Below are 24,584 nucleotides of genomic sequence, written 5' to 3' on the forward strand. Positions count from 1 at the left end.
AATTTATACATACAAACAACTTGGCATTTAAACACCTGTGCATCCGCATCTATTTAATTACACTGCTTGTTTTATTGGTTGTTAATAGAAAAAGGGTTAATTGTTATACATGTTATACATGTTATGTAATTCACTGAAGTACGTCAATTGTTATTATATTAAAATGATTTATAAACAATCTGTATGACTTGATCCTTTCAAATACTTTTTTTTGGTAGTAAAATCTAAGATACTTCTGCACAGCAAAATTGTTTCGAGAGAATTTAAGCAATCGGTTTATTCCGTATATGACAAACTTGTTTAAAATACACATTTTTAAAATATCTATTCAAGACGTTTGCCTCAGAGGTATCTTTTTATATATTTTTCAAGAGATGGACATATCATAAATGCCGATTATTAGGAACGCATGTTTAATATTTCATCGATGTTAGGGTTTCTTAAAGGATTGGGGGTGACCGAGAGGGGTCATTTAGGGGGAGGGGGCTTCTAGGCAACTTTGGTTATGTTTTCAAGAGAGAAGCCAACGCGGTTATAAAGTTTCGGCGTAAAATTAAGTTATTTGAATTAAATGAAGCTTCGAGATCCTTAAACAGATATCCTTGAAAACGAGATTACATATATTTTAATAAGTCAGTGTAGCGGTTGTCCCTCACCGCGGGTCCGTAATTTTTGATAATGTTACCAGGTATTGGTCTCTGATGCATTCTTATATAAAAGGTCCGGTCAATTTAATGTCAGTATAGTAATATCTTTTCATGTATATCAATTAATACCTAATCCTGAAGCCTTTTGTGTAGATGTTTTTATAAATCGCGCTAAGACTTTAAAGTCTCGATCAGAGAAAGTTTATACTCAAGATCTTAGACCTTTGATAAACTTTATTCACATTTGGTTTGGAGTTATGAGCTGGTCAAACTAAATGCAAAGGTATGTTAGTTTTATTTTTTAAAATGTTGAGTTTTGTTTTTTGGATTATTTTGTTTGTTTGTTTGATGTTTTGTTTTGCTTTGTTTTGGGGTGGTTTTTTTTTTGCATTGCCCGATGTTTTACAGAGTTTTGTGTCGATGAAAACAAAATTCGACAATTTTTGTTATGGTATATATTAAGATATTATTTATTATCTATTATATAGCATTTTCTTGATTATTTAGGCGCATTATGAAGCAACCATTTTTTTTTACGTAATTCAAGTAAGACAAAAAAGGAATAACTTCCTACAACAACTTCACCTCCACATGTAGGATATTTTGAATTGTTCTTAATCAAGTCTTATTCACGAACTTTTATGTCTCAAATCTCTCTCTCTCTCTCTCTCTCTCTCTCTCTCTCTCTCTCTCTCTCTCTTATATCACAAATCTTTTTTATACAAATTTAATCACCACTTATCCATTCTTATTTACGATCCTTTCCTTAGTTTGGTCCAGTAATGCGATTGGGAAAAATATTAGTGAAATATTAAAAGATTAAACAAGCCAGCATAATATGGTCTGACTTATTACCACGAACATTAACACGACTTTGTTTTCCATTTCACAATCGTTACCTTTATTTTCCAACAAAACTCAGAATTTGATGAACTGAATATATCTACATTTGACTTGGATTTCATTGCTTATTTTTTACATCATGTAGTTGAGATTGATTCTCCGATTTTGGCGTCAAAACCGATGAACATATACGTAGGTCTCCAATATTACCAACTGCGTTTGTTTTCGAGGAGTGTCATGTCATTTTATAGTTTCATAAAAAAAAAAACTCTTCCAGATATAATGCGCAAACTATTCAGTGATACTTAAGCGATTAATTAATGACAAAACATGATACTTGGTTTGGTTGTGCTAAGCTGTGTCTGAGGTTTTTTTTTAATACCTTTCTTTTATTAAATATCTATATAAATCATTAATGGATAGTATTAATGAAAAATCTTAATGAGAGCGGTTTTTCCACATGAATTATTTAATACCGTTATCCATTTTGGTAAAGACAAACGTGATATGCCCTCGGAAAAGTTCACTCTGATAAAATATCTTAAGCTAATAAATAAAGGATTAACGACGAACTGTTAACTCAGAGAGAGAGAGAGAGAGAGAGAGAGAGAGAGAGAGAGAGAGACTTTACGCATGGATTTGACCTAATTAGATTGATGATCATGCCTTGTCTTTGATCATTACACGCGTCATTGTTGTGTCCTCATTTCAAAGAATAGATTACGAAAACATATACTAGTTTATCTGTTCGATTCTCAAAGTAGTAAGCAAAGATCCAGCTTTTAAATATCATCACTTTGAAATCAAATAAAGATATATATCTTTTCTTACAATATTATATGACCTTATTTTTGTCATTGAAAACCCCATCAATGTTGCCTTATTCTACCGATGTTGTAAAATGATCACCAGTAACCCCGATCCCATCATTTTTCCACCTCATTTTTGCCCCGGTCATGTCATTAAAAATGGTCATTATAAATGGTAAGTTGATGTTTTGTTATAATTTTTTGTTGACTTAAAAGATTCTTCTATCTGTTATTTCGGAGACTATCCTAAGGACGACTCCATGAAAAGGTTACCCAATGTGTTTATTTTTGATCACAGAAGATCAAAATTAAAGTTTAAAGTAAAGTTATTGTTCGTTTAACGAAAATGGATCGTCCAACATTTGATTACAGGTACATAGACACTCTTTTTAAATTGTGGTGGACGTCTTTTTAAATGTTTGTGAGAATTCCCTATTGTTATTCTACAGATTACAATTCGTCAGGACTTTTTAATCTCATGCGACACATATACGAGTACACACAAACGAATTTGTCAATTGCAAGTTACCTCAAGAGTTAAAGGCACATGAAGAGGAAATGGCAACATTGTTATAGGGCACATCGTATGACGGGACCATCATGGAACTTGATCCAACAGGAAAAGAGGTACCGTGGTTTTTTTTGGTTTTTTTTTTTGTTTTTTTTTACAACAACTTTTACAACAAAAGTAAGTAAAAATAGGAAAATGAAAAAAACTTTTTGCTCGTTGTTTCAAAAATTTGATTTTGATTTTACGTACTTCAAAACGTAATGAACACTTTTATACTTATCAAGGAAGAAAAACTATTTTTTGGACATACGTACCGCTAGTAACGCAATTGATATTCGTCTGTAATAGCTTTTATTTACTGTGAACACGTTTTTGCGTGTATACGATGATTACATATTGATGTTATACAAAAGTTCAAATGAAATTGCATATATTGGTAATTAACTTCTATGAGATACAAAAATTACAATTTATATCGCTTGGATTTCATTAAACATTACACGTCTTTCAACTAGTGTAAAAGGAGAGAGAGAGAGAGAGAGAGAGAGAGAGAGAGAGAGAGAGAGAGATTGGGGCTACTTTACAATCCACTAAAAATGTGTTTTTGATACAATTCATGGTTTTTATTGTTTCTGAAGAGGCAAACAGAACATTCACACGTCTACGTATTTCTGTAATATAAACTTTGAAGTTATATATAAGCACCAATAAAGTTTTTAACAAACATTCATGAAACATACTTTATATTGAAATTATTTCCATGTAACCCAACCACTGCGGAAATGTAGCATGATGATCAAAGAAAGAAAATTTATAAAACACTGTATTAATGATTGTCACATTGCCTACATATTTGTTTAAACTTATCCTCACTTTCCCAAGTATTTGAATTCAAAAGCAGATTAAATTTAATTGTGTGATCAAAAGCCAGATTAGAGCTGATTTGAAGTTTATTTTACCTTTCAACAGCTTACTTATAAATACGAATAGCCATCGACATATAGATTATCTAATTAAGAAAATTTATACGATATATATTTGTACAGTTCGATATCCCTTGTATACTTCATCTCTTTATCATAACTCATCTTTTATCATTTTACATGGCGTGTTCAGATTGCTTTCGTGTATACATATGTCATGTGAATTCATATAAAGTAATTGAAAGTTGATATCGATCTCTTATGAATGAAATTATATTTCAAGGAAGATATTTTAACAATACATAAAATAATGTTTTTGTGTTTAAAGCCAGTTTAGAGGGACCTGTACACGATTTGAGCACAGAATTTTTAAATTTTGTTTTTCCATTTCTAATATCTTGAATGGTTAATATGGGCATTTGTAATGCTTTGTTAAAATTTAGAAGTAAAATATCAAGTTACAAGAAAGATACATAGTTTATAATTCTTTGTTATGTAAACAAAGGTCGAATCTTGTCAGTGTTTACATATGTGTTATATTGGTATGAGTTTCAATCAGATGTTGCTTATTTTATTGATAATATTACTTATGAACACATTGAATTGGTTTAGTTTGTTTTCCACGAGCCATTTTGTTAAAGAATTGGTAATTTGTCTACTTTACATATTTGTAAACAAATATATGACTCAAACTTTGTTAACATAACAATGATCTCTTGACTCTGTATTCTGCTTACAAGTATTTTGACTTCTAATGTTCACATTTTAGTCAATCATTCTAAATGCATTAGTAAGCCATTCTATACATAAAAAATAAAAATATGATTTTAATCCCAAATTGTGTCTTGGTCCTTTTAAGCATTTTCCAGACTCTTACATTATGTAAGCGAACTTAATTTTGATTTATGTACATATATACATATAATGTAAACACATTCAATTTTGACACGTTCAAGTCAAAAAATTCATCCTGTAAACATGTTTATTTTTATATATATCGTTTGAGTTTGATACATCATGTAAACATGCTCATTTTGGTGCATGGTTTAAACACGGTCTTGGACTCGTTTGGTGCATGGTATACACAATCTCTTGGACTCGTTTGGTGCATGGTATACACAAGCTCTTGGACTAGTTTGATGCTTGATGTAATCACGCCCTTAGACTAGTTTGTTGCTTGATGTAAAAACGCTCTTGAATTAGTTTGGTGCATGGTGTAAACGGGCTCTTGGACTAGTTTGTTGCTTGATGTAAAAACGCTCTTGGACTAGTTTGTTGCTTGATGTAAAAACGCTCTTGGACTTGTTTGTTGCTTGATGTAAACACGCTCTTGGACTCGTTTGGTGCATGGTATACACAAGCTCTTGGACTCGTTTGGTGCATGGTATACACAAGCTCTTGGACTAGTTTGTTGCTTGATAAAAAAACGCTCTTGGACTAGTTTGTTGCTTGATGTAAAAACGCTCTTGGACTCGTTTGGTGCATGGTGTAAAAACGCTCTTGGACTCGTTTGGTGCATGGATTAAACACGCTCTTGGACTCGTTTGGTGCATGGTATACACAAGCTCTTGGACTCGTTTGGTGCATGGTGTAAAAACGCTCTTGGACTCGTTTGGTGCATGGTGTAAAAACGCTCTTGGACTCGTTTGGTGCATGGATTAAACACGCTTTTGGACTCGTTTGGTACATGGTATACACAAGCTCTTAGACTCGTTTGGTGCATGGTATACACAAGCTCTTGGACTAGTTTGATGCTTGGTGTAATCACGCCCTTGGACTAGTTTGATGCTTGATGTAATCACGCTCTTGAATTAGTTTGATGCATGGTGTAAACACGCTCTTGGACTCGTTTGTTGCTTGATGTAAAAACGCTGTTAGACTAGTTTGGTGCATGGTGTAAACACGCTCATGCACTAGCTTGGTGCTTGATGTAATCACGCTCTTGAATTAGTTTGATGCTTGATGTATTCACGCCCTTGGACTAGTTTGGTGCTTGATGTAAAAACGCTATTGAATTAGTTTTTACATGTTGTCACCACGCCTTTGGACTTTGGACTACATGTACAGTTTGATACATGATGTTTGATACATCATATCGAGAATTTCCAGTTCGATAAATTGCAGTTGAAGCATTATGTAAAAACGCTTATGTTAACACGCTCCAGTTTGATCCATTGCGATAACATGCGTTTGTTAGATACGTTCTGTAGAAGTGATAAAACTGTTCTATTCATTCCAAGATTATTTGAAATATAAAGAACAAGTGTAGCTTGTTATTGTTTTATTTTTTAGAGGCTGGACAGAATAAATCGCCTTGTTATTGTTTTATTTTTTAGAGGCTGGACAGAATAAATCGCCTTGTCTTTGACAGGACAAATTTGAAGAAACTCCGGGACGCCATCTGTAATTTGTTTGATATTTTCCACGAAATACTCGAAAAGGACTTCGAGTATGGCTGTTATTTTGTATGTGATGACATCATATCCAGACTACACGAAGTGGTGAGTTTTAAAATTACGCGTTGCCACATTGTACAATTCGTAGTCATAAGCCGTGAACATCGTTTCTTATTTTTTTGGTGTAAAACGATTAGTTGAATGACAAATTAATTAAGATTTCTCACAAAAGTGTTGAAAATTTGCCCAATGACTTAAATTTAAAAAACATGTATCCTCTCTCTCTCTCTCTCTCTCTCTCTCTCTCTCTCTCTCTCTCTCTCTCTCTCTCTCTCATTGCATCTACTCCTTATTACATAGAACCAGCATAGATGGGACGAAATTCGAGAACATTTCATAGAAGACAGTTACCATTCCTATGACACAGGGAACTTCATGGGCGATGAAATGCGAGACCCAGGCAAACTGATACTGGATCTCATACAGCAAATCGTCAAATGCAAAGAGGGCCTATTCCAGAAACTGGAGGTAAAGAACAAGAGACACAACAAGAATTGACGACATTACATTGACAGTATAACATCCGCCATTCTTCATAAAGAATGCAGTTAACTCAACAAATGACATCGCTAATTTGTCTACTACGTTTACACCTAAACACTGAGAAAATGCCAAGTAACTGCCAATCCAATGCTAACAAGTGTTTCATGTTAAAGAGTAATTAAACTATCAATTTTGCTAACAAATGTTTCATGTTAAAGAGTAATCAAACTATCAATTTCAAATTACAACTGTGCAATCTCTGGAAGCTTAAGTATTTAAATATACACCGATCACTAATGGTCAACGCCCACCTAAATAGAAATTAGGTGCGTTTGTTCTCAAAAGTCTGTACTCCGAAAGACGGAAAGAAATTCTTAGTCAAGATCAAAAATACATCTTTTCCTTTTAAGTCTACGCTCAAACGCACCCTTGGGGTCAGTAATATCATATTTGATATTACTTTCATCGAGAGCGGATAAGGCATAGTACAACGCGATCTTCAAGCTATGTCAATCTAATGCATGCACTTCAAAGACGTTAATTAATTAAGATATCAATAATTGTATAAGAAGTACTGGAAAAGGATGTTTCATGTACCTTTAAGCTAGGAAACCTCCTGAGCTTGTTGCCGGATCGTCTCCATTACTTATTACAGAGAACAAACAGTAAATTCATAGGAAAATCTTACAGTACAATTAAACCTGCACAAATACACATTATACTCGCGAGAATGAAAAAAATCTTAAAAATTGAAATCTAAATTTTGTTTTGCAGCAAAAACATGAGGAGGTCGTGGAAGCCGAAAAGAAAGCAGAAAGTTACCGGGGTCAGTTGTTTTAACAAAGAGTCATATTTGAATTTAAAATGTTCCTCTAACATTTTGTAGTGCTCATCCTTGACTCCTTTCAAAAGATTCAATTAGGTATTATCACAAACACATTATAATGCTGTAACGAGTTATTTGATCTGAGTCTTTAATTCCCTTCCGCTTTAGATATATATAAAATGGCAAAATTCCTTTTTCGAACTCGGTCTTATGGACGTTCTTATTATACGGCTCAATACACCCAGGAATATGTAATTTGTTTCACAAATCAAATGCTTATATTGAGAGCGTGAGAGATTTCATTTTTTTATAGATATATATTTGGTAGAGCACATATTTATTTTATCTAAATTTTATTTGAAATTATATCCAGAGTAAAGAAATTTTTTTATTCAACTAATTTAGATCTAACAAACAAATAAATAAAAAACCAACATCGTCAACAATAATTATTGCTATGAACTGTCGCGTAAAAAAGTCATACCGGACAGTGTATATTACTGTCAACCCTCGCCATACTGCACTTACAGGCATTTTTGACACAAATACAGGATTTAATCTTTAATTAGAAGAAACTGTTGTTTTTTTTATTTGAGTAATCAAAAAATGTCAGTTTTATCGTACAATAAACTAAAACCGTTAAAGAATGAATAATATTGCCTTTATCGGTTTTGCTTATGACGACGACGACGAAGATGATGATGATGATGATGATGATGATGATGATGATGATGATGACGATAAAAATGATGATGATGAAGACGATAATGATGATGATGTGATGATGATAAAGATTAAGACGGCTATGAAAATGATGATGCCTTAATTATTCGAGGATGACAACCATAGCAATGATGGTGTCATAATTGAAAATGATGATAGTTTTTGATATGCTATTTTATTTAATTACCAGTGAAGTCCATGGAAGCGTACGAGAAGTTGATGGCGGAGAGACAAGAAATCCAAGATAAACTACTGGAAGCGGCTCGAACCAAAACCAAATCACTGGTGCTAGAAAAACTGTGTGATGAAAAGACGGAAAAACTCCAAGAGTAATTATGTCGTTTTACGCATTAATTGCTCGAAATATTATTCATAATTGCTTCACTTTATGTGTTGTTTACCATCAGTTAGCTGATCGAGAAAGATTTATTGTTAATCTTTAAACCTCTTATAGAAAGTTGTTCTTTGTATTATTATGATGGCGTACTTTAAGGGAGATATTGTATGACAAGAAATTGACCGAACAGTTTTTTTGTCTTGTAGGCTACAGAGAGTTAGGACCGTGTCCATGTGGGAGAAGGAAAGAGAGAAAGTTGTAAAAGACTACCAGCAAAAGTAAGTCCAAAGAGATGAAAAGAGAAAGTTATAAAAGACTACCAGCAAAAGCAAGTCAAAAAAAGATTTGCTTTTTATAATGATAGGTTTTTTTGGTTGTCTTGGTTTTTTTCTACTTATTTTGATATTGAGAATTATTTGGACTTGGTTATTCTAATAAGGTAGGTTCACATATGCCTCTTTATCTTTCCACGTGATTTTCAAATGATGTATAACTTAGGAGGCTGGTTGGTCAACAAATTACCTACTATAAGGTTTTTCTACTAGTATCAGATCTGCCATGAACTTTGACATATGATATTTTTGGCCATAAATTAAATATTTAGTAAAAAATAATTTCCAATATTTAGCTTTGAATTTGATAATTTTTCTTCATTTTTATTCAGAGCTCTTCTTCTAAAGGAAATTTGATTAGTCTAAAAATGGCAACGACCACCTGTTCCTCTTATCCCCTTCATGTATTTTTGGTTTCTTTTTGACATGTATGTTGACTTTTGATAAATTTTGTACAGCAGATCTTTAAAACTAGGGATTAGACGTGCACGTACATTGATGAACGTACATTCTAGTAAGTTATGCAACATGTACTTTCAGGATAGACGATCTGGAAGACGAATTAGCCTTTCTAAAGCATAATACAAAGGCTATTACCAGGAGGATGTCGGTAACTGCAATACATCTTTCATTGCACATATTCTGAAAACATAAACTGTAATATCATTCACTATGGATATGTATGCAATTTTATCTTTTATTGTTTTTATGAGAGAGAGAGAGAGAGAGAGAGAGAGAGAGAGAGAGAGAGAGAGAGAGGGAGAGAGAGAGAGAGAGAGAGAGAGAGAGAGAGAGAGAAGAGTAGGAATTCTGTTTCAATGTTTCCAATGAGTGTCAAAGTACTCATTATCACAATTTTTAGGGAGAAAAAAATCTGAAACAGATTTCGTTTTAAAGACAAAATACACATGTCTATTGTATCGGTTTTTAGATTATTTTGAACTTTTAACACGGAAAGATGTTGTATACGTCTTCTTTCAGAATATTGATGACCAGAATAAAATGTTTAAACTGAAGCAAGAGAGATCCAAATCATTCCAAGGTAAATTCAAACACTAAAATATGAATGAATCTTTTTTTTAACAATCAACGGTGTACTCCGGTAAAATTGAATCTATTGAAACAAGGAAAGGACTCGCATTAGATACAAGGGATATCTTTGGATATCTTAAAGTGTTACTATAGTAGTTTGCACTAACATAAGGTCAATGTTAGACGTAAGGTTTGATGGTTCCTAAACTCTGAACTACAAACAAGTCTTCATTCTTTTTTTCTGACATTCGATTTGAAAAAAATACCCATTTTTATTACGGTAGTGTATATAACATATAATACCGTATATCCGGTATTTGCTTTTATATATATATAGCATTTTTAATTTGCGTCAGTTCTTTTTGCGATTTTAAAGGTGTCTAATAAAAATGAAACATGATATTCTTTCTGGGAATTAATAATTTGCGGTTTGAAAGAAATCGCGAAAAAAGCGAATTAATTTTGATCATCGCGAAAATTACCGGATATACGGTAAATGATGTTCTTTTCTGGAATCCATGTGTTTTTTTAAAAGGGTTGATATATATATCTGTATAAATATTCGATATGCATTAAGTTTTTACAGAAATATGTCTGCATATCATAATAAATAAGTTTAGAAAGGAATTGATGAAAGATTATGCAAATAAAAACAGAATTTGCGACAAGACTGTGATGTGACGTTGTTTCTCATTGTAGCCGAGTCTACCCCGGACCTTGAGTCCTTAAAGCGCGATATCTACGTCAGAGACAGGGTAAGAACATGTGTAATATCGCCCTAAAGGAAGGGATATTTCTGTGATATCTATTTCAGAAATTGGGTAAGAATATGTATGCTATCTACGTATCTAAGAATTCTAACCTCTGTAACTCGCTTATGACTCGATATTTGACTTTCAAATTTTGTCAAAGCATTGATTTTGAATATTTTGAGCTCAAATCGTGTCAAAGTCCCTTTAAAATTGTCTAAGTTCTTTCTAAGTGAATGGAGGTCTGTATGTCTTGATTAATTAAGAATTTATGCGATCTCAATGATTGAAATTAAGTCGGGATACAGTGCTGTATGTGCTTGAACTGTTTGTCAGAGTCTGTATAATCCCCAGTCCGATTAAGACCCCCCCCCCCTTCCCCACACAGTCGTCAGGAACCCTGGCGAGTGTAAAGAGAAGGGGGTGGTTTTAATCGGACCGTATACTCCTTATATACATTTATATGAGATAAAATGGTAATTTGCATTGCATTCTATTTCCGAGTATGAGTAATAGTTTACTTGCTTTCAAGGTCCGAGATAGAGTAATTATGTGTGATCTCTATGTCAGAGATTGAGTAATAATTTCTGTGGTCTCTATGTCAGGGTATTACTATTGTGGTCTCTAATCTCTCTATGTCAGAAATAGATCGACAATTTGTTTGGTCTCTATGTCAGAGACGGAGTGAAAATTTTTGCATCTTTGTAAAAAAAAATTACGTGTTGTTTCTATGTCAGAGACAACAAACTGTGTGGATTCCATTTTAGAGATGACATACTGTGTGGTTTCTATGATAGAGATGACAAACTGTGTGGTTTCTATGTTAGAGATGACATACCGTGTGGTTTCTATGATAGAGATGACATACTGTGTGCTTTCTATAATAGAGATGACAAACTGTGTGGTTTCTATGATAGAGATGACATATTGTGTGGTTTCTATGATAGAAATGACATACCGTGTGGTTTCTATAATAGAGATGACATATTGTGTGGTTTCTATGATAGAGATGACATACCGTGTGGTTTCTATGATAGAGATGACATACCGTGTGGTTTCTATGATAGAGACGACAAACTGTGTGGTTTTTATGATAGAGATGACATACCGTGTGGTTTCTATGATAGAGACGACAAATTGTGTGGTTTCATTGATAAAGAAGACAAACTGTGTGGTCTCTATAATAGAGATGACAAATTGTGTGGCTTCTATGATAGAGATGACATACTGCGTGGTTTCTATGTTAGAGATGAAATACCGTGTGGTTTCTATGACAGAGACGACAACCGGTGGTTTCTATGATAGAGATGACATACTGTGTGGTTTCTATGATAGAGATGACATACCATGTGGTTTCTTTGTTAGAGATGACTTACCGTGTGGTTTCTATAATAGAGATGACAAACTGTGTGGTTTCTATGATAGAGATGACATACCGTGTGGTTTCTACGATAGAGATGACATATTGTGTGGTTTCTATGATAGAAATGACATACCGTGTGGTTTCTATAATAGAGATGACATATTGTGTGGTTTCTATGATAGAGATGACATACCGTGTGGTTTCTATGATAGAGATGACATACCGTGTGGTTTCTATGATAGAGACGACAAACTGTGTGGTTTTTATGATAGAGATGACATACTGTGTGGTTTCTATGATAGAGATGACAAACTGTGTGGTTTCTATGATAGAGTTGACATACTGCGTGGTTTCTATGTTAGAGATGACATACCGTGTGGTTTCTATGATAGAGATGACATATTGTGTGGTTTCTATGATAGAGACGACATACTGTGTGGTTTCTATGAAAGAGATGACATACCATGTTGTTTCTTTGTTAGAGATGACATACCGTGTGGTTTCTATAATAGAGATGAAAAACTGTGTTGATTCCATTTTAGAGATGACATAATGTGTGGTTTCTGTGATAAAGACGACACATTGTGTGTGAAATAAAGTAACATTGTCTTTATAAACTGCAGAGTAAGGGCAAGGAATTGTGAGATTTCTTTACGTCACGTTGGTATGAATTGTGTTGTATAATTTTTTTGTTGATTTATACCTAAGGGAGTAAAAATTTGTCTCCAGTTATCTCAATTCGTCATTTGTTTGGAAAGGTAAAAATCTACGCTTTATTCTTTAAATGGGCCGGGGTTTTAGGGTGTTGCAAAGAAGATACCTATAAAAAAAACAAGTGTACCGACCGCTGACTATTCAATTCACGACATTGATTTTCTTTTCTTCTCAAATTTGTTGATTTTAAGTATTTCAATATCAGATATACACCTGCTAGAAAGTACAACACATAATCGTATTACGTCGAAGGGTTTTCTTTTGGGATATACCAACATCAATTTCAGTTTTATCTATCATTTGTCAAACATTCAGGGTGTTAGCTCAGACGAAGTTGTTGTTGCATACTATTAATACTATGGTTATTGTTAAGTTTGGATTTTAATCACAATGATATTCTAAGAGGCAATTCGGAGCTTTGAAGTAAGGAGCGCCAGTTGAATTTATATCTTTGTTATTAAGGTCTTCCGTTTCCAACGGAAGACCTTATAGTTTTCGTACTGTTTCTTATTATTATTATTTTTTTCCCAAAATTTTGTGCACGCGATTTCTCGAAAACTATTCGGTCGATTTCGACCATTTTTTCTCAGATGATTGCCAGTGGTCATAATTCTAGAAGTTTTTTTAAATTTTGAAATCGGCACTTCCGGTTCCGATTTACGGCCGATTTTGTAAGTTTTTACGACTAATTTTGTGCAGACATAAACTCAGAGACTATCAGAGATAGGAATATGAAATTTTCAGGATAGGTAGACTATAGGTTGAAGTTGTGCACAATGTAGTTTTTTTTGCGCCAGTGGCGCCATTTCTATGAGCTCGCATAGGCTCGAAAATTGGGCACGAATTTCGAATCAAATTTTTCATACGTTTTGATCTGTATCTTTTTATGAGTTGATATTTTGTTAAAACATATATAACAAAAGTGGTAGATAATCAAAAGTTCTTTTCAACAAAATCAAGAAATAGGGGCTGGCCCCTTAAATTAGGGGCCAAGACAGTCATAAACTCTATTACGAATAACTTAAAAACGATAAAGATTTTGTAATGCATTATAGAAGCAAAGTTGTTGATCGTACCAATATCTATTTGAAAAAATCATTGCCACGCCCTTTTATTACGTAATTAGGGATTTTTAGGGGCCAAAGTACTTAAACTTTGACGAAAAATAACTAGAGAAGTAAACATATTTTGTTAGACATCATAGAAGAGAAAATGTTTGAATAAATGATTTAAATTGATTCCACTTATCAAAACACGATTTTCTGTCCCCATTAAGGATCTAGAGGGCTGGCCCCTAAAATATTCAATCATTTGTATCTCAAAAATGATCAAATATTTCACATGGGTGTAAGAACAAAAAATATTTGTATTCTTAAGACCTTTTCACACAAATCAAGAAAAAGGGGCTGGCCCCTTTTTTTAGGGGCCAAGGCCTTCGTAAACTCTATCACAAGTAACTTAAAAACGATTAAGATTTTGTAATGCATTATAGAAGCAAAGTTGTTGATCGTACCGATATCTATTTGAAAAAATCATTGCCACGCCCATTTATTACGTAATTAGGGATTTTTAGGGGCCAAAGTACTTAAACTTTGACGAAAAATAACTAGAGAAGTATACATATTTTGTTAGACACCATAGAAGAGAAAATGTTTGAAAAAATGATTTAAATTGATTCCACTTATCAAAAGACGAATTTCTGTCCCCATTAAGGATCTAGAGGGCTGGCCCCTAAAATATTCAATCATTTGTATCTCAAAAATGATCAACAATTTTAGATGGATGTAAGAACAAAAAATGTTAGTATTCATGAGACCTTTCGTATAAAATCAAGAAAAAGGGGCTGGCCCCTTAAATTAGGGGCCAATAGACTCCTAAACTCTATTACTCATACCTTAAAAATGATCAAGATTTTGTAATGCATTATAGAAGCAAAGTTGTTGATAGCAGCAATATCTGTTTGTAAAACTCATTTCCAAACCCATTGATGACGTAATTAGAGATTTTAGGGGATAAAAATATTAAATCTTTAATGTGCTGTATGTTAAAAAGCAAAACTCTTTGTTAAGCATTTTAAAGGATATTGACAATCGTATACATTATCTAAAAGGAGGTGGTTGAGGGAGAATTCTGAAATGTCATTGATATTTTAATCGCATCGTTTAAAAAATTAAACGGAAGACCTACTCGTTACTCGTAACGAGATCGTATCTAGTTATTGTTTAATGATTATAGTGAAAAGTATTTCTCTAAAGAATAAGATTTTATAGCCTCACAAAAACTCACATTCAGGTTTTAAAACCTTTTAGATGATGATTTTAACTTTTTCAAATTCAAGAATGAAAAAACTAAGTATATTCCTAGTAATAAATAAAATAAATTTAAAAAATTAATAAATAAAATGAATAACGAGGAAGGGGGTGGTCATAAAAACCTGCCAATAACATTTTATTTCATCCACTTAAAATTATGAAATTGATGTGCTTGGTTTGGGTATATACTAGTAATGGCCTAATAAAATGAATTTGTTAATAATTGAAATAAACATGTTTAAAAGGGAATAAAGTAACTGTTGTTTATCAAATTTTACTGAGAAAATCATTTCTTTTTAGGACATATCTCACTTAGAAGGGGAACTATACGAGCAACAGAAGTTATTCATGGGAGTGATCGCCGGTCTTAGAACAGACATCAGGTAGGCAGAGGAGACCTGTGTGGTACACAATACACCTACAATCATTCAAATTGCATTGGTGGCCACATTGCATTTTTTTCAATATATCAATAGTCTCTGCCACAGCAGTTTCTTATTGCCTATTATTAGCCTCACATCCTCTGCCAAACCACAAAAAAGAAATTTCAAATAACAATTAAACAGCAACAACCCACCAAGAAATAACGGTAATAAATCGATAAGTCTAGAAATAACAAGTCTTTGCTGTCAGCTTAAAAAATCGCTAGATTTGTGAATAATTTCATCTTCAATGCCCACTCATCATACGTAACAAATCCCAAAAAATGCGTGTGACATTTTAATATTAATATTATTTATTTTTTACAGGGAAGCCCTTTATGAACTGATTACCAACACGTCATATCCCGAAATATTAATATAACATAACTGTTAGTGGCAAATCGTGAATGCCGTATTAATAAAGCGTCATTGACCGGTATTACAATATTCAGTAGAATTTAATAAAACTCTCCATGTATGGGCACTAGAGCATGTATGGTTGGATTTTAATTCAGTGCGCACCAAATTCGAAAGTAATATATCCTATACTGAATATAGCAATGACAAACTCTTTTTTTCTTTTTCTTCTTTTTAAATTGCACGCCTCTGGGTCAGGCTTTATACGGGTCAATGTCCGAATTGTACAGTCATTTCATGCATATCTTTTACAATTTAATGCTATGCTGTGGTATGCAATTTTAATCATATGCTATGAGATTTGTATGCTATGCTATGAGATTTGTATGCTATGCTATGAGAAATTGAATTGAAGAGCTTAATGATATGGTATGCTATGCTATGGTATGCTATGAGATTTGAACAAAAAGGCCTCCATACACAGAAGAGTTCCACAGATTGCGATGTAAAATAATAAGAAGCGAAAGTTTACCACAAATCTATCATGTAAACATTTATTTTTTCAAATAAAAACATTTAAAACCGAGTTAAAATAATGTTGTATGCTATGCTAAGGTATGCTATGGTATGATATGACGAATGCGATTCTATGAGATTGTATGCTATGGTATGAGATTCCAATGCTATGCTATGCTATGGTGTATGTTGTAAAAGATATGCTTGAACTGACTGTAGTAAGGTACGAAATCCAAATTTGCTCACGAATATTTATGAAACTTTATGGTTAATGTAAAATGGTTAGAACCATTTTAACAAGAGCTTGGACTTAAGGTTGTTGTGTCAAACAGCAATATGACGTAGACCTGTCTATTTCATTGTTGGCTACTCAGCCATCGCTCACTGTTTAAATCAACAAGATTTTCATGGCTTTTGAGCCAAGACTACGCAATCGGTGCACATTTCAATTGAATCCAGCTTCATTTTTAACTTGTGTTGACGCAAGAAATAGATAGCAACGTCCAACCGAAAATTCAAGGTCTTGTTAAAATGATTCAAATATGAATTTCTTAAATGAAAAAAAAACTAGAAGACATCTACGTCAATTTAAAGCGTTTACTTATGTGCAAGTGGGACTATTATAACTGTTTTATCAAAAGATGACAAACTTAATCGAAGGGAAAATTATTTAATGATTGGAAAAAAAAAAACAATATATCGTCGATAAACAAGTAAAAGGAACAGTCAATGTGAAAATATTTATTATCTATATGTAATCAAAATGGTACTATACGATCAATTTTGATAAAAAATATTTTTACAATTAAATGAAACGTAAGTGAAGAAAAAGACAGGAAAAATTATAATTTGATTGAACACAAGAACAGCTAGATAGGACCATTTTAACAATGCCATTGACTTTCAGTAGGACATAACTATCTATTCCATGCAGCAAAACAAGCTAGCAATGACGCTGATTTCAAACGAAATATGCACCGATTGTGTAATCTTAGCTTAAAAGCCAGAAAAATTTGGTCAATTTCAAAGAGCCATGGCTGAATGTCCAGCAATGAAATAGACAGGTGTACGTCACATTGCTGTTTGACACAACTACCAAAAGTCCAAGCTAAAATGGTTCTAATATGTTCTATGTCAGTGTTTCATCTTTCCTATTAGGCCAGGTTTGAAAAAATCAAAAGACCACGTTCCTTCTTCCAGCAAAGAAGTTCTTGATACTGAAAAACCAATAACCTGCCAAGATATAATAAATCGATTTCAATAAATCCTTGCTAACTGTTCAATAAATCGTCAGTGTTTGTGAATAATTTCATCTTTAATGTTCATTCTTGTTACCTATTTAAAAGAGTGTTCATGGCATGTTTATTAACGTTGTATTTTTACGTAGGACTACCTTTTATCAACTTATCAAGACTGCACAATGTTCTAAAAATATAATTAAGGTCTTCCGTTACAACGGAAGACCTTATAGTGATTGTAATGTTTTTAAGGTCTTCCGTTTCCAGCGGAAGACCTTATTGTTTTCGTACTGTTTCTTATTATTATTATTTTTTTTTCCCAAATTTTGTGCACGAGATTTCTCGAAATCTATTCGACCGATCTCAACCATTTTTTCACAGATTGTTAGGCGTGATCTAAACTTCATACATTTTTCTTAATTTTTTCGTAGTCACTTCCGGTACCGAATTGTCGGCCATTTTGTAATTTTTGACGACCCATTTTGTGCAGCTATAAACTCGGAAACCATAAGAGATATGAATATGAAATTTTCAGGATAGGTGGACTATAGTTTGAAGTTGTGCAGCATGTAGTTGTTTAATGCCTGTTGCGCCATTTCTTGGAGCTCGCCTGGGCACGAAAATTGGGCACGAATTTTCATTCAAAATTTTCACACGTTTTGATTTATATCTTTTTATCAGTTGATATTTTGTTTAAACATATATAACAAAAGTGGTAGAGAATCAAAAGTTCTTTCCAACAAAATCAAGAAAAAGGGGCTGGCCCCTTTATTAAGGGGCCAAGGCACTCTTAAACTCTATTACAAATAACTTAAAAACGATAAAGATTTTGTAATGCAATATAGAAGCAAAGTTGTTGATCGTACCAATATCTAATCGAAAAAATTATTGCCATGCCCATTTATTAGGTAATTAGGGATTTTTAGGGGCCAAAGTACTTAAACTTTGACGCAATATAACTAGAGAAGTAGACATTTTTTGTTAGACATGATAGAAGAGAAAATGTTTGAATTTATGATTTAAATCGATTCCACTTATCAAAACACGAATTCCTGTCCCCATTAAGGATCTAGAGGGCTGGCCCCTAAAATATTCATACATTTGTATCTCAAAAATGATCAACAATTTTAGATGGGTGTAAGAACAAAAATTGTTAGTATTCTTAAGACCTTTTCAAAGAATCAAGAAAAAGGGGCTGGCCGCCTTTATTTTGGGGGGGGGGGGGGGCAAGAAACTCTTAAAGTATATTACAAATTACATAAAAACGATTAAGATTTCGTAATGCATTATAAAAGCAAAGTTGTTAATTGTAGCAATATCTATCTGGAAAACTCATTGCAACACCCATTTATTACGTAATTAGGGATTTGTATACAGTATCTGAAAGTGTGTGTGTGTTTGGGGGGGAGGGGGTTATTCTAAAATTATATCGATTATTCATGGTATGATTAAAAACAGAAATCGCAAGGAAGACCTACTCGTTACTCGTAACGAGATCGTATCTAGTTATTATTATTATTTTTTTCCACAAATTTTGTGCACGCGATATCTCTAAAACTATTCGACCGATTTCGACCATTTTTTCACAGATGATTGCCAGTGGTCATAATTCTAGAAGTTTTTTGAAATTTTGAAATCATCACTTCCGGTTCCGATTTACGGCCGATTTTGTAAGTTTTTTCGACCCATTTTGTGCAGACATAAACTCAGGGACTATTAGAGATATAATTATGAACTTTTCAGGATAGGAAGATCATAGTTTGAAGTTGTGCACAAAGCAGTTTTTTTACACCAGTGGCGCCATTTCTTTGAGCTCGCCTAGGCACGAAAATTGGGTACGAGTTTTCATTCAAAATTTTCACACGTGTTGATTTATATCTTTTTATCAGTTGATATTTTGTTAAGACATATATAACAAAAGTAGAAGATAATCAAAAGTTCTTTCCAACAAATTCCAGAAAAAGGGGCTGGCCCCTTAAATTAGGGGCCAAGAGACTCGTAAACACTATTACAAATAACTTAAAAATGATAAAGATTTATTAATGCATTATAGAAGAAAAGTTGTTGATCGTAACGATATCTATCAGGAAAAATCATTGCCACGCCCATTTGTTACGTAATTAGGGATTTTTAGGGGCCAGAGTACTTAAACTTTGACGCAATATATCTAGAGAAGGAGACATATTTTGTTAAGCATCGTAGAAAAGAAAATGCTTGCATTGATGATTCTCATCGATTCCGTCAATCAAAATACCAATGTTTGTCCCCATTAAGGGTCTAGAGGGCTGGCCCCTAAAATATTAAAACATTTGTATCTCAACAATTATAAACAATTTTAAATAGGTGTAAGAACAAAACATGTTAGAATTCGTGAGACCTTTTGATTGAAATCAAGAAAAAGGGGCTGGCCCCTTCAATTAGGGGCCAAGAGACTCGTAAACTCTATTACAGATAACTTAAAAATGATAAAGATTTTGAAATGCATTATAGAAGCAAAGTTGTTGATCGTAACAATATATATCAGGAAAAATCATTGCCACGCCCATTTATTACGTAAAAAGGGATTTTTAGGGGCCAAAGTACTGAAACTTTGACGCAATATATCTAGAGAAGTAGACATATTTTGTTAAGCATTGTAGAAGAGAAAATGTTTGCATTTACGATACTAATCGATTTAACTTATCAAAACACCAATGTCTGTCCCCATTAGGGATCTACAGGGCTGGCCCCTAATATATTCAAACATTTGTATCTCAAAAATGAACAACAATTTAAGATGGGTGTAAGAAAAAAAATGTTTGTATTCTTAAAACCTTTTTCAAGAAATCAAGAAAAAAGGGGCTGGTCCCTTTAATTAGGGGCCAAGAAACTCGTAAACTCTACTATAAATTACTTAAAAACGATAAAGATATTGTTATCCATTATAGAAGCAAAGTTGTTGGTAAAACCAATATCTATCAGAAAAATTCATTGCCACGCCCCTTTATTACGTAATAAGGGATTTTTAGGGGCCAAAGTACTTAAACTTTGAGACAATATATCTAGAAAAGGAGACATTTTTTGTTATGCATTGTAAAAGAGAAAATGTTAACATTGATGATTCTAATCGATTCCACTTATCAAAGCACCAATGTATGTCCCCATTAAGGATCTACAGGGCTGGCCCCTAAAATATTCAATCATTTTTATCTCAAATATTAACAATAATTTTAGATGGGTGTTATAACAAAAAATGTTAGTATTCGTGGGACCTTTTGAATGAACTCAAGAAAAAGGGGCTGGCCCCTTAAATTAGGGGCCAAGAGACTCGTAAAGTCTTTTACACATACCGTAAAACAATCAAGATTTTGTATAGCATTATAGAAGCAAAGTTGTTGATCGTAACAATATTAGTTTGTAAAACTCATTGCCACACCCATTAAAGACGTAATTAGGGATTTTACAGGACTAAAACCTTAAATCTTTAATGTGCTGTATGTAAAAAAAAAACACTTTGTCATGTATTTGAAAGGATATTAACAATCGTATACATTATTTGAAAGGGAAAGGTTGAGTTGAAATTTTGAAATTTCATTGATATTTTAATCGTATCGTTTAAAAAATTGAACGGAAGACCTACTCGTTACTCGTAACGAGATCGTATCTAGTTTATTATTATTATTATTATTTTTTTCCCCTTTTTTGTCCACAAGATTCCTCAGAGATGACTGGATAGATTTTCTTGCAATTTTTAGGACTGATAGAAAATGATAATATCTCTAGGCGTTTTTTTCATTTTGTCAAAATTCACTTCCTGTCGTTCGTTTCCTGTCCCGCGACAAAAAGCTATGGACAATGAGATCTCAGAAACCATACAAACTTTAACCTCGAGACTTTGAGGGATGATAGACCTATAGCTGTAGATGTGTTTAAACTATTTTGTTTTGTTCGTGGTAACTTCCGGTCGTCACCGGAAGCACTTCAAAAATTATGTTTTTACGCATTTTATTTGTTTAACACAGAATTGATATATAAATATAAACGCTTTCATATGTCATCTATCCGATGATTAATAAACCAAAAAAAATTACTTTCGGTGAGACATCTCAAATATCTCAGGTAGTCTTTTTAAAACAAATATTATGACAGCGAGATCTCATAAACTGTAAGTGACCAAGACACGAAACTTACACGGCTGATAGACATTTGATAGAAGATGTGCTTAACCGTTTTTATTTTGTCAACCGTCACTTCCGGTCCACACCGGAAGAGTTCAAACAATCCATGTTGTTTAAGAGATTTACTGTTTTTGTTTGACAAAGTAAGACAAATTGATAGTCAATAATGTCCTGTTGTCTAATGGTTAAGAAATACTAACTTTGATTTTCATCGAACACTTCCGTTTGTCCGTTTCCTGTCCCGAGACAAAAAACCTTGATTCCTAGAGATCTCAAAAACGGTGACGACTTGAACAATCACACTTTGTGGGATGATAGACCTATGTATGTACATGTGTTTACACTATTTTGTTTTGTTCGGCGTAACTTCCGGTCGTCACCAGAAGCACTTCAAAAATTAGTTTTTTTTATATTTTATTCATTTTACTTTAAATGAAAATATAATTTTACAATATTACATATGTCATCTATTTTATGTTGAGTTAGCAAATAAAGTTTACTTCCGGTGAGATATCTCAAAAATCTCTATGTACCTTTCCTTTTTACAAATTTTATATCCTAGAGATTTTTGTCATTGTAAGTGATTGAGACACGAAGCTTTCATGATTGATAGAAATTTGATCGGGAATGTGTTTAACGGGTTTAATTTTGTCAACTTACACTTCCGGTTCTTACCGGAAGGGTTCAAACAAATCCTGTTTTTAACAAGTTTACCTGACTTTCTTGGGTGTTTCATCTAGCCTGATAAACAGTAATGAACGCTGAGCAAATGTACGAGAAATACCAGCTTTTGTTTTTATTAATCACTTCCGTTTGTCCGTTTCCGGTCCCGAGACAAAAACTATTGTTTCAAAGAGATCTTAGATTTGGCAGAGACGTGAACAACCAAACTTTGAGGAAAGATTGACTTATGATTCTTCAAATTGTTAACATTTATGTTTTGTTCGGCGTTACTTCCGGTAGTCAAAGAAAGTACTTCAAAAATTGATTTCTTTTTCATTCTCGTTGTTTTACATGTAAGTAACGTCTGGATATATCATTCACAATAATTATCATATCTACTTTTTTTCTATGTGAGAGAAGCAATGTCTTACAGTTAAATTGATACATGTATATCAAAACGGAAGACCTTTTTGTTGCTTTTGCAACAAGTGTCTAGTTATGTTATACAATTAAACAATACACTGTATAAGTAATTATTACCGCTGGTGGTTAAGTGTAAGTACTCGTTTTCTATGTTCAAACATTACGTGAAGGTATTTCAAAATACTTTTAAGTTTCGTTCGAGGGGTAGCTTACCCCGTAACTAGTAAATGTCCCCCACGTGTAAATACTAATAAGCACTTGTAGATCGTGAGTACTGTTCTTGCAACATGATCCTGTTTTCATATATTTTGCAGACCACTCCTTGTGTGGGTGTGAAGGCGTTCTTCGTCTAAATTGGATTATATTGTGTGCATGTTTTTTTTTTCAAACATAAAAATGATAGTTTTTTGGATTAAACCTTACTGTTAATGTGCGTATTACGGTTGACGCTGGGTCAGAAGTCGAATTTTGTCACGATTAGATGGATGTTATATAGTACGATGACATATAGTCAGTAAGATTAGTTGTGATTAGAAAGATAAAGTTATACAGCGGCAAAAACACACGTATCAGAAAAACAGTACTTGTTGAAAAAAATGTAGCCCAAAATATCTGACGTTTTCCAGGCCTTTTATAACGATTTTGATATTTTACTTGCCAGAAAAACGTCCTGGAAAGTGAAATATCAAAACGAAAAATAAAATCAAAGAAAACATCACATATTTTGAACTAAAAATAGTATTGCTAGAGAATTTTCATCCAAATAAAAGTCGACAAAAATAGAACAAGTTATAATAATACGGTATGATTTTCAAATTAACAGTAAGCTAAGCCAACGCTTCTATGATGCCGAGACTTCGGAGAGAGACCCTGAATTTGTGAAGCTCCTGAATCACTCAAACAAAATATACACAGCACTTTCCGAAGGAACTTTGCAACAAACCAAACAGCTCATGCCTCCCCATTACACATTCCACGACAAAGTGAGTATATTTCAAATAACAACGGGATATCACCTGATTATCGGCTGTTTCGCCATGCTTAATCTACCCAGTAAAATTGGAAGTACTGTAAAAGTAAAACAAAGATAATATGTTGAAGGATGTATGGGAAGTCATTCCGGTCCCGCGGCCAAAAAAATTAATATATATATATATATATATATATATATATATATATATATATATATATATATATATATATACACACACACACACACACACACACACACACACACACACACACACATGTGTAATTGAATCAAGAAATAATATCATTTTTTAAAATTAATAATGAATCTTTAATGATATTTACCATGATATACAAATGTATATACAAAAACTATAAAAACACGCACATAAACTGATTTTGTTTGGTATTAAAAGAAAGAAAATTTCATGCTTTTCGTAGATGATTAAAACGTGATTTTATTTTTTATAAAGGATGTGAAAATCAAAAGGATACGAAGGCTATCAAAAGCCAATACTTTGCCCAAACTCAGGTAAGTTTCCAATATATACAGGTATGTGGTCTGCAGACTGCGACCAAAGGTTCAACTTCTGACGTCATTGTCTACGAACACAGGTAACTGTTTTAATGTCATCGATTACAATGTAATTCCAATGACGTCAAAAATCTGCTGGTTTTTTTTAAACATGTTTTTCATATTTTACATCCGTTCAATGGTCTGTACATGTGTCTTTTTGAACCTTTGATAATTGTATTACAAACGTGTTTTTAATATCTTA

General features: G+C 33.1%; 1 protein-coding gene across 1 annotated transcript in view; it reads left to right on the plus strand.

The window, feature by feature from the left end:
• The first annotated feature begins 802 nt into the window (after positions 1-802).
• The window catches only part of LOC128182042 (uncharacterized), a 28,110-nt gene continuing 4,328 nt past the window's right edge, over positions 803-24,584 (plus strand). Inside the window, exons 1-13 of the mRNA XM_052850645.1 lie at positions 803-930; positions 2,749-2,926; positions 6,070-6,234; positions 6,490-6,657; positions 7,447-7,498; positions 8,412-8,550; positions 8,765-8,836; positions 9,431-9,500; positions 9,872-9,932; positions 10,622-10,677; positions 15,361-15,443; positions 23,660-23,819; positions 24,279-24,337. Coding sequence (XP_052706605.1) covers positions 2,900-2,926; positions 6,070-6,234; positions 6,490-6,657; positions 7,447-7,498; positions 8,412-8,550; positions 8,765-8,836; positions 9,431-9,500; positions 9,872-9,932; positions 10,622-10,677; positions 15,361-15,443; positions 23,660-23,819; positions 24,279-24,337 — 1,112 coding nt within the window. The 5' untranslated portion in view covers positions 803-930; positions 2,749-2,899. The remainder of the gene's footprint in view (positions 931-2,748; positions 2,927-6,069; positions 6,235-6,489; positions 6,658-7,446; positions 7,499-8,411; positions 8,551-8,764; positions 8,837-9,430; positions 9,501-9,871; positions 9,933-10,621; positions 10,678-15,360; positions 15,444-23,659; positions 23,820-24,278; positions 24,338-24,584) is intronic.

Source organism: Crassostrea angulata, chromosome 4, assembly GCF_025612915.1.
Source record: "Crassostrea angulata isolate pt1a10 chromosome 4, ASM2561291v2, whole genome shotgun sequence".
NCBI classification, from domain to species: Eukaryota; Metazoa; Mollusca; class Bivalvia; order Ostreida; family Ostreidae; genus Magallana; species Magallana angulata.